This window comes from Coregonus lavaretus, assembly GCF_964263955.1.
Source record: "Coregonus lavaretus genome assembly, chromosome: 3".
Taxonomy (NCBI): Eukaryota; Metazoa; Chordata; class Actinopteri; order Salmoniformes; family Salmonidae; genus Coregonus; species Coregonus lavaretus.
In genome coordinates, this window is record NC_139990.1 from 22,825,422 (window position 1) to 22,836,507 (window position 11,086).

At 48.7% G+C, this 11,086-nt stretch overlaps 1 protein-coding gene across 1 annotated transcript in view; it reads right to left on the reverse strand.

Annotated features, from left to right (window-relative positions):
* LOC311122793 (synaptotagmin-11-like) overlaps nucleotides 1–11,086 on the reverse strand; it is a gene marked incomplete at both ends in the record, with an annotated part of 17,155 nt that continues 6,069 nt past the window's right edge. The window contains 4 exons of the mRNA XM_084158104.1: nucleotides 1–311; nucleotides 401–521; nucleotides 7,032–7,259; nucleotides 7,614–8,350. Coding sequence (XP_084014230.1) covers nucleotides 1–311; nucleotides 401–521; nucleotides 7,032–7,259; nucleotides 7,614–8,350 — 1,397 coding nt within the window. The remainder of the gene's footprint in view (nucleotides 312–400; nucleotides 522–7,031; nucleotides 7,260–7,613; nucleotides 8,351–11,086) is intronic.

The following is an 11,086-nucleotide window of genomic DNA, read 5'->3' on the forward strand; positions in this document are numbered from 1 at the left end:
CTAATACTCGCCCAGGGTGTGCCACTTGGCAATCTGCCGGCGGGGGTTGTCGCAAACCTCTCTCCAGTGGGTGACCCCAGTGGGCATGAGGCTCTGGCCACCCAGCACCAGGTGGCCCACCACCTCGTTCTTGGTGGTACGGTCGAAGTCGACCACCAGGAACTCCACAGAGACGTCGGCCAGCAGCTCAGCGGGCACATCGTAGATGAATGACTCGTTGAAAACAGGGTTGAGTGTGCACTTCTTCACGTGCGTCTTATTCTTGGCGATGCGCTTGCGGCTGTAGAGCACGTTCACCTTCACGTATGGGTCTGTGAGGGATGGATAGAGCGGAAAGGGGGTGAGATGTGTGTGTGTGTGTGAGTGTGTGTGTGTGTGTGTGTATGTGTGTAGTACTTACTGCCTGATAGGCAAGTGATGTCCATCCTGGGCAGGCGTTTGGCCTTCAGCACCACCACATTGAGCTTGTGAGTGACAGGCTGGTAGGACAGAGACACCAGCAGTTCCCCACGGCTCACACACTGCAGAGAGAACGCAGGGTTAGAATGTAGATCCACACACACTGCAGAGAGAACGCAGGGTTAGAATGTAGATCCACACACACTGCAGAGAGAACGCAGGGTTAGAATGTAGATACACACACACACTGCAGAGAGAACGCAGGGTTAGAATGTAGATACACACACACTGCAGAGAGAACACAGGGTTAGAATGTAGATACACACACACACTGCAGAGAGAACGCAGGGTTAGAATGTAGATACACACACACTGCAGAGAGAACGCAGGGTTAGAATGTAGATACACACACACTGCAGAGAGAACGCAGGGTTAGAATGTAGATACACACACACTGCAGAGAGAACGCAGGGTTAGAATGTAGATACACACACACTGCAGAGAGAACACAGGGTTAGAATGTAGATACACACACACACTGCAGAGAGAACGCAGGGTTAGAATGTAGATACACACACACTGCAGAGAGAACGCAGGGTTAGAATGTAGATACACACACACTGCAGAGAGAACGCAGGGTTAGAATGTAGATACACACACACTGCAGAGAGAACGCAGGGTTAGAATGTAGATACACACACACACTGCAGAGAGAACGCAGGGTTAGAATGTAGATACACACACACTGCAGAGAGAACGCAGGGTTAGAATGTAGATACACACACACACTGCAGAGAGAACGCAGGGTTAGAATGTAGATACACACACACTGTGGGGAGAACACATAGTTAGAACACACACACGTACACACAAAGTACCCATAAAGTACACTCATACACATAAAACCTGCCTTGCACACAAATATGGCAGTCATTATACCTTCATAACCCACCGACCTACACTTCCACTATGCACACAATTCATACACCATAGATCATTTCAGTAAAAGTAATCTACTGTATTGAGACCTGCGGCTATCCCCATCTTTCTGTTCATCTCGCTCTGTTTTACTCTTGGACTCTCTTTTTCACTGCTTTCATGCCTCTCACTCACTTCTCAGAGCGTGAATTCTTATACTACACCTAGGTGTCACCATGGCAATGCACTGTGGGAGGCGGCCCAAAGCTGAGCTTGAACTTAGAAAGGAGAAATAGGGAATTACCCAGGCCAGGACGTGTGTGTTGGCATGCGTGCGTGTGCATGCAAAGTATGACATAAATAGATAGCCTCCTAATTGTCTCTAGTACAGTGCATCTGGAGCTTTTTCATTAGTGAGCAGGACTTAATGCCACATCTCATTTAGAATCACCACTAGGGGAGGGGGAGCTCTGCTCAACGAAAGACAAATAGTCTGAAACCACTGAAGTCTGTACACAACCATTTGTAGTGTACAATAGTTCAGTTCCCTAACACTGTAATCCTTTTGACTATATTCTAAAGTACTGCTGTAGTAAATGGTGCATTTCATACTTAAAAGCACCTTTTGAGTATATAAATTAACATGCCATAGACTCACTGCAGTGCGAAATGCAGAAATGACCCACCATTTTTAGCGTTGCTTAGTTCCCTGACATTTTAATATTTTTAAAATATTTTCTTTAAAGTACAAGTAAATGGTACAGTTCTCATCCTTTCAAGCACCTTTTTAGTATATGAATGAACACACCATAGACTCAGTTTGCGCTTGGTTTATTTCTTTAAGTCTTAAAGACAGAGACATTACAGGAGGCCTATCCCATTTACCACAGTCTCCTATGGCATCATTAGTCAAGATGAGCTGAGAGAAAAGTCATAACAGCGCTAGGAGCTAATGCCGCCATATAAACCTGTCACGTTCGTTTACAGATGGGTCAGACCAAGGCGCAGCGTGATATGCATACATGTTTATTTGGAACGAATAAACAAGCGACAAAACAACAAACGAAACGAAACGTGAAGTCCACGGTACACAAACAACATACCTCACACGGAACAAGATCCCACAACCCACTAGTGCCAATAGGCTGCCTAAGTATGGGCCCCAATCAGAGACAACGAGCGACAGCTGCCTCTGATTGGGAACCACATCGGCCAACATAGATCTAGACATACTAGACTATAAACATAGATCTACACCACATAGAAAATCACACCCTGACTCAACAAATAAGAGTCCGCAGAGTCAGGGCGTGACAGTACCCCCCCCCCCCCCAAAGGTGCGGACTCCGACCGCACAACCTTTACTTAACAGGGTAGGGGCCGGGTGGGCATTCCGCCTCGGAGGCGGATCCGGCTCCGGGCGTGACAACCTCTTACTCTCCGCCTCCCTGTTGCGCCCCTGGTCTGGTCTGGACCTCGGCGCGCTGCTTCCCCTCTCCTTCCTTCCACAAAGTACCAAGCCCTGTCTGGACCCTGGTGTGGGAGACCCCGAACCTGGAGAGGGGCTGACGTCTGGGTCTGGACTGGAACCGCTGACTGGAGCTGGACCCGACGACGGTGGAGCGAACTGCTCTGGCTCCGGAGTGGAGCCGCTGACCGGAGCTGGATCAGGCACCGGTGGAGCGGACTGCTCTGGCTCCGGAGTGGAGCAGCTGACCGGCGCTGGATCAGGCACCGGTGGAGCGGACTGCTCTGGCTCCGGAGTGGAGCAGCTGACCGGAGCTGGATCAGGCACCGGTGGAGCGGACTGCTCTGGCTCCGGAGTGGAGCAGCTGACCGGTGCCGGACCAGGCACCGGTGGAACAGGCACGGGCCGTGCCGGACTGGACACACGCACCACTGGCTTGGTGCGAGGAGCAGGAACAGGCCGGACCGGGCTGGCGACGCGCACCACTGGCTTGGTGCGGGGAGCAGGTACAGGCCGGGCCGGGCTGGCGACGCGCACCACTGGCTTGTTGCGAGGAGCAGGAACGGGCCGGGCCGGGCTGGCGGCGCGCACCACTGGCTTGGTGCGAGGAGCAGGAACGGGCCGGGCCGGGCTGGCGGCGCGCACCACTGGCTTGGTGCGAGGGGCAGGAACGGGCCGGGCCGTACTGGGAACACGCACCACTGGCTTGGTGCGGGGAGCAGGAACAGGCCGGGCCGGGCTGGCGACGCGCACCACTGGCTTGGTGCGGGGAGCAGGTACAGGCCGGGCTGGGCTGGCGACGTGCACCACTGGCTTGGTGCGAGGAGCAGGAACGGGCCGGGCCGGACTGGCGACACGCACCACTGGCTTGGTGCGAGGGGCAGGAACAGGCCGGACTGGCAACACGCACCACTGGCTTGGTGCGAGGAGCAGGAACGGGTCGGGCCGTACTGGGAACACGTACCACTGGCTTATTGCGGGGAGCAGGGACGGGCCAGACCGGACTGGCAACACGCACCACTTGCTTGGTGCGAGGAGCGGGACTGGGTTCCTTTATTAACCCCCGCTCCTTCTGCTGCCTAACCAGCTCCTCTCGCCGTGCCTCTACACTTTCCTTCTCCCTTTTAGCCTCCTGTAGCGCCTCCCTCTGACCGAATAACTCCTGCTCCCTCTGAACCAATAGCCCCCGTAACATGGTGGCCTCCTCTCCTAACCTGCAGATTCGCCCTTCCACTGCCTCGTCATCCACCCCGTGTGCCCCCCCCAAAAAAAAAAATTATTGGGGCTGCCTCTCGGGTCTCCGTCGTCGGCACGGTTGGCGCCGTCTCTCCTCTCCTACCTGGGCATCAACCTTCATCGCCTCCCGATAACGGACGGCCTCCTCCTCAGTAATTCTCCCCCAACCGAGGAGGACATCTACTAAAGTTACCTCCCGTTGAATCCCCGGCGTTTGCTCCTTCTGGGCACGCTGCTTGGTCCTTGTTTGGTGGGATCTTCTGTCACGTTCGTTTACAGACGGGTCAGACCAAGGCGCAGCGTGATATGCATACATGTTTGTTTAAATGACTAAACAACCGACAAAACAACAAACGAAACGAAACGTGAAGTCCACTGTACACAAACAACATACCTCACACGGAACAAGATCCCACAACCCACTAGTGCCAATAGGCTGCCTAAGTATGGGCCCCAATCAGAGACAACGAGCGACAGCTGCCTCTGATTGGGAACCACACCGGCCAACATAGATCTAGACATACTAGACTATAAACATAGATCTACACCACATAGAAAATCACACCCTGACTCAACAAATAAGAGTCCCCAGAGTCAGGGCGTGACAAAACCAATGTGACATTTGGACGGCTTGTGCTGAACGGTAGTTTTGAAGCGTTTCAGCACTGTAGAATGGTAGAGAATCACAATGGCAGTACTCAAAATATACCTTTTTATGTTCTAAACGGGTAATAGCTTTTTTGAACAACCGCTAAGTGTGTGAGCTACCGCTGTCGTAATGAGTGTGACGTCTTTACTGCCCGCCACTTCAATAATTTAAGCTTCCCCCTCCACTTAAGTTCCCCCACGATAAAAGTTTAATGGACGTCTCCTCTGGACTTATGGTCCAGCCACACTCATTTTTATCGCATTGCCATCTCTCTCTCCCTCCGGCCAATAGCGCCCTTCTCGCTCTCATTCGTCCCCTCCTACTGTTTCATCCATCTCGCTCTCTCTCCGGCCAATAGCGCCCTTCTTGCTCTCATTCGTCCCCTCCTACTGTATCATCCATCTCTCTCTCTCGTACTCTTATTCTTTTTTCCCTCTTCATCTGTTCAGTGCCATCGCTCTCTTTCTCCACTTCATCAGCAGATACCTATGTCTTTCTTTTTCATTTACTGAAACTAATCTCTCTCTCCCTCTCCTTGTTCCTGTTCCTTCTCTCTCTCTACTGGAAGATCGATTCCCTCATCTCTAAACCCCTTCAGGCTACAGTAAAATGGGAGGGAATTCAATTTAAGGCCCTCTTCTGAATGAGGGAGTAAAGAGATAAGGAGGAGAGAGAGTGAGAGAAAGCAAGAGAGGAGATGGTGGAAGTATGTACTTATAAATCTCCATAGGAGGGAGAGGGGTGTGAAATAGTGTGACGAAATTGAGAATGTTGGAGTGGGTGTATGTGTATATGGAAGAAGATATTATGCATGTGTGTATACATATCTGTACTGCCTCGCTTGACAGGCTTACAGTGGCACTGGGAATGATACTTATGCATGTAATGTGTTTACACATGTGTCTGCTGTCTTTGAAGAGTGGAAAAGAGACAGTGGTTGTGTGTACTGAATGCGTTCTTATGTTTTAATCTCTCTCTCTGCCTAATGGCTGTGTGTAGTATGCATTCAGTGCTGGTTTCTCTGTATCTTTGTAATCTTTTTCTCAGTGCAGATTGTGTTGGGCGGAGGTCTCTCTCTCCATGTCTCTCCCTCTCTGTGCTATGGGTGGGGCTCTTTCTTGTCAATGGGAGTAGCCTCCCCCCTCTATTTCTCTTTCTCTCTCCATTACCCTCCCTCTCTCTCTCCATCACCCTCTCTTCTCTCTCTCCATCACCCTCCCTCTCTCTCTCCATCACCCTCTCTTCTCTCTCTCCATCACCCTCCCTCTCTCTCTCCATCACCCTCTCTTCTCTCTCTCCATCACCCTCTCTTCTCTCTCTCCATCACCCTCCCTCTCTCTCTCCATCACCCTCTCTTCTCTCTCTCCATCACCCTCTCTTCTCTCTCTCCATTGCCCTCCCTCTCTTCTCTGTCTTTCTGCTCTCCCACACCCCTCCCTCCCCCTCCTCTCTCTGTCATATATGGATAATGTGTAATGATGTGGGGATGAGGCTTTTGTTTCCGTTGCTGACTCTAATGGATGTCTTCCTACAGTCAGAGATAAGACCAGCCTCTCTCAGCTTTTATGGGTCTAATGGGCCTCCAATCAACACACACACACACACACACACACACACACACATTGCAGCTGCATGTGTGTGTGTGGAACGTTTGTGAGTGCATCCGTGTATGAAAATGATTAAATGAGAGAGAGATTGGTTGTTTATACCATTTCATCATTCATATTGAAATCTGTACATTTATTTTGCAAATGTATCGCCCTTCTGCCAAGACAATTATGATGATTGTTGCTCTCCCTCTCTTCTTTCTCTCTTTCTTCCCCCTCTCTCTCATTATCCCCTCCCCCTCTTCATCTCTAGTGTTGCTGGCCATAAAAGCCCCTTAACTGCTCCACTTCTCCATCCTAACCTCCTCCTCTCTCTCCTTCCTTCCTTCTCTCCCTCCTTACCATTCCAACTCCTCCCTCTATCCTCAAATTCTGTCTACTCATCTCTCTATGAATTGCTCTCTTTTACCACACCCCATTCCCTCCCTCCCGTTCGTCCTCCTTCCCCTTTTCATCTGTCCCTCATTCTAGAGTAGTTTTCATCATCTATCCTCCATCCCTCGATTCCTCACCTTTATTCCTCTCAATAAAAACATTCCTTTCTCACTTTCATCCGGTTTCTCCTCTCTCTCCCTCCTTCTCCTTCTCTCCATTCCTAATTCCCATTCTCTAACCAGGATGTGTATTTTGTCAGGTCATTGTTGTAAAAGAGAATGTTCTTAATAACCTATTTAAATAAAGGTAATAAATACAAGTAATTCCTTCTCTCCTCCCTCCCTCCCTCCCTTTCCCTTCTTCCATCCCCATCCCTCACCTGGATGTGTCTCTTGCTGATCTGTTGGGTGATGTGGACTCGTCCCGTGCTGGTGTCCACACCGGCCAGAGGCACTGCCACCTCCCCGATGACATCATCACGGGCGAAGCGGTCGAAGCTGAGCACCAGGAAGTGCAGTGTGAGGTCAGGTAGTGCACTGTAGGCCACACCGTAGAACGTAAACGTCTCGTCAAACACTGGCTCCAGGGTCTTCCTCAGAACGCGGGTCTGCAGAGCAATTGGTCATATTTCAGTCTGGTTGCTATTGTGACAGTAGCACTTAAACAGTTACACTCACAGTAACACTTAAACACTTCCAGTAACTCTTTTACAATAAACATTTGAGGGATAATGCAGGGGTCTTCAAACTTTTCTTGCCCAGGGCCCCAATCATGTTTGCACAATTTTTATTTTTATCTTATTCTGTAATCATGATAATTCAAATAATTCAATAATAACAGTATTAGCCTAATTGGGACCGCAATCCCAAATACCTAAACCCTCAACAAAGCAAATCAGAGAAAACAGTGGAAAGGATCAACCCTGTAGGTAGGAAGAAACCTCCAGAGGAACAAGTCTCACCTTGACCCGATGCTTCTTTTCTGGTAGTATGGTCATCTTCATGTAGGGGTCCGAGCTACCCGACTGCTCGTCCATAACGGGAAGACCCTGGGCGCCAACAATGGTCACCACCAGCGCCTTCTTGGGGAAGTTGTAGTCCACGGACAGGCTGAGGGTGCCTAGGGCGGCGGGCGGCGTGGTGGTGCCCTCCCCCTGACACGGGGTAAAGGGTGAGGCTGTCTTGCTGGCATCACAGCTACTGCTACTGCTGTTACCCCCGGAGCTGCTCTCCAGGCAGCAGTAGTCGGCACGGATGGGCAGCGCCCGCTCTAGCCTGGGCTGTCCGGCAGGGGGCAGCAGGTGGCTCATCTGCAGGTGGGTGGAGCCATTGAGCAGGCCCGTTTCTGGGTCAGCATCCACCAGCATCACCCTTCCTCCCCCTCCACCTCTTCCTCGCTCGCCATTACGACCCCACTCAACGCCAGATCCGCCGCCATTTCGCGAGGAGCCCGGGCGTCGACCCACGCGGACGATCTTCTTGTTACTGAGTGTCTCCGGGTAGATGCTGATTCCCTTGAGCATGTGGATGAACTTGTAGGGCGGGTCCACGGCCGGGTCGCAGGGTCCCGACTGGAGCTTGTAGCTCCCCGTCAGCTGTCGGTAGCGACGCTGACAGCAGGTCCAGAGGAAGACGGCCACCGTGACCGAGACCACCAGAACCCCGGCGCCCAGGAAGCCCGCCAGCACCGGGGACACCTCTGAGAGGTGCGAGGAGGAGAGAGCAGGGAAAACGTATTAATTGTATCTTATAATTTCCTTCTGTCGTTATTTTTCCCATTCCTTCAACACTGATGGGTTGAAAGCCTTACTAACAGGAAGATATAGCCTTTTAAAAACTGCCATCAAGAAACAAATAAAGAACACGTGCGGTATGAAACAGAAGGTTGGATTCCATCAAAAAGCATAATTCTTTGCCTAAAGTGAGAACATGAAAGGCTGTCAAAAATATGTGCTAAAAAGCAGGAAAAACTGGTTAACCTTGTTAAATGGATGGACTTGATCAAAGTATTTCATTTTTTCCCTGTTCGTGTTTTTTAGGGCCTTGCCACATACAGTCAGTCAGATGAGGAAGTTGAAGTTGCTGTAATCCTACTGCAACGGCTTATACTATGTTCTATACCATGTTTTACCAGGCGCATTTTGGAAAACACACAACACCACTGACCTACATTTGGACTGAGCATGTGACCTAGTTTAAAAAGTGACTTACAGCTGTGGCACCAGCCTGGATCTAAGCTTTGGGTGGCACTTTATTTGACAGTACACATTTAACTGGTATTTAAAATCAAATCAAATTGTATTTGTCACATGCGCCGAAGACAACAGGTGTAGACCTTACCATGAAATGCTTACTTACAAGCCCTTAACCAACAATGCAGTTAAGAAAAATAAGAGTTAAGAAAATATTTACTAAATAAACTGAAGTAAAAAATAAAAGAGCAACAATAAAATAACAATAACGAGGCTATATACAGGGGGTACCGGTACCGAGTCAATGTGCTGGGATACAGGTTAGTCGAGGGAATTGAGGTAATATGTACATGTAGGTAGGGGTAAAGTGACTATGCATAGATAATAAACAGCGAGTAGCAGCAGTGTAATAGTCCAGGTAGCCATTTGATTAGCTGTTCATGAGTCTTATGGCTTGGGGGTAGAAGCTGTTATGAAACCTTTTGGACCTAGACTTGACGCTCCGGTACCGCTTGCCATGCGGTAGCAGAGAGAACAGTCTATGGCTAGGGTGGCTGGAGTCTTTGGCAACTTTTAGGGCCTTCCTCTGACACCGCCTGGTATAGAGGTCCTAGATGGCAGGAAGCTTGGCCCCAGTGATGTACTGGGCCGTACGCACTACCCTCTGTAGCGCCTTGCGGTCGGAGGCCGAGCAGTTGTCATACCTTGAATAGTGGTGCGAAATAAAGTGCTACCTAGTTTTGAGGTGTGGCTATGGATGTGAGGAGGAAGTGAGGTTAGTTAAGGACACAGAGAGAGGGAGACCTTTTCTGAAAACATACTTTTAAGAGATGGATAGATAAGAGCAACAAACGTGTGATGGAAGACCTGGTATTCTGATTAAGGTAATTATAGTAGATTAACATAAGCAGTGCAATATGTTTGCTAGTTATAAACATAATCAGTGCAATAAAAAGTCGATTTATTAATGAACGGTGCATAGTACTGTGTATTGTGAGTCACTGAAAATGAGTAACAGAAATATAGTTGGATTGATGTTGATATAGACACTGCAACCAGTCAGGGAACGCTTCACTGTGTAGAATATTAAGCACTACAAGGTATTATAATAGGAACAAATCTGAATAAAGTATTCCATTACTGTGGTCATGTTCAGTATAATTTGATATAAAAGTAATTCTGCACTTGGCTTGCTGCTACCACTCATATTACATTGCCTCTGTTGGGGAAATTATATTGTTAGCCTAATAAAAATAAAATAATTGCAAGAAGAAAAAAAGAGTATGTTGATCACTATGATGTACAGTACAGAGTACTCTTTACTGTTTGACTGTCCAATCATGTTCAATATGGGTGCTTGTAGCGATGTAGACTGTAGGTGACAAACATGAAAACACTCATTGTAGTAGAAGTAGGTACTTCATCAACTCAAGACCCTCTGAACCCTGTTGTTTTGACAGCCATTTTGACGTTACGAAACACGACTGTATTGGTCACAACATCTATGGCGGCATTTCTTTCAAAACCTCTTTGAAAGTCATCTATTAAGAATGCTGCAATAATTTGTGTCATTCTGGCTCAGACAAGTCTTACTTACTTACAGTCTCTTTAGTACTGGCTCATTCTCTGAGTAACCTGAGAGAGATAGCCTCTTCACCAACCCTGTAGTCACACACACACACTAGTCAGTATTGTAATGAGTCCAAAGACTAACCTGAGTGACAGCACTACCTTCTTGGTTCTGTGTGGTTCAGTTGGTAGAGCATGGTGCTTGCAATGCCAAGGTTGTGGGTTTGATTCCCACAGGGGACCAGTACGAAAATAAAAAGTCTGAAAATGTTTGCACAACTCACTACTGTAAGTTGCTCTGTGTAAATGTAAAATGTTATAACTCTTATAACTTCAGTAAAGACTGAAATGCCAGAGTAAAAAATAACAAGCCTATAATTGGCTTTGACAGACTTGCTCCATTGGCCTGCAATTAAGCCCGCACATATGGTGCCCTTATGCCCAAGTGCCTGCCTGGAACACGGCCATTGTAAGTGCTATCAGCTATCTGCTGATGGTGTGGTAGGTAGATCAGGGTTTGGTGATGCTGGTCACATTTTCTAAGGGACTGATTGACAGAGGCACAATGCTTATCTTTGAGTAAGTAGTGGGTTTTCTGTCTAGTTGCTAATGTTTGAACTATGTCTGTATTGTTACTTTGGTGTGTATGTTTACTACCATTGAAACTTGGTTTA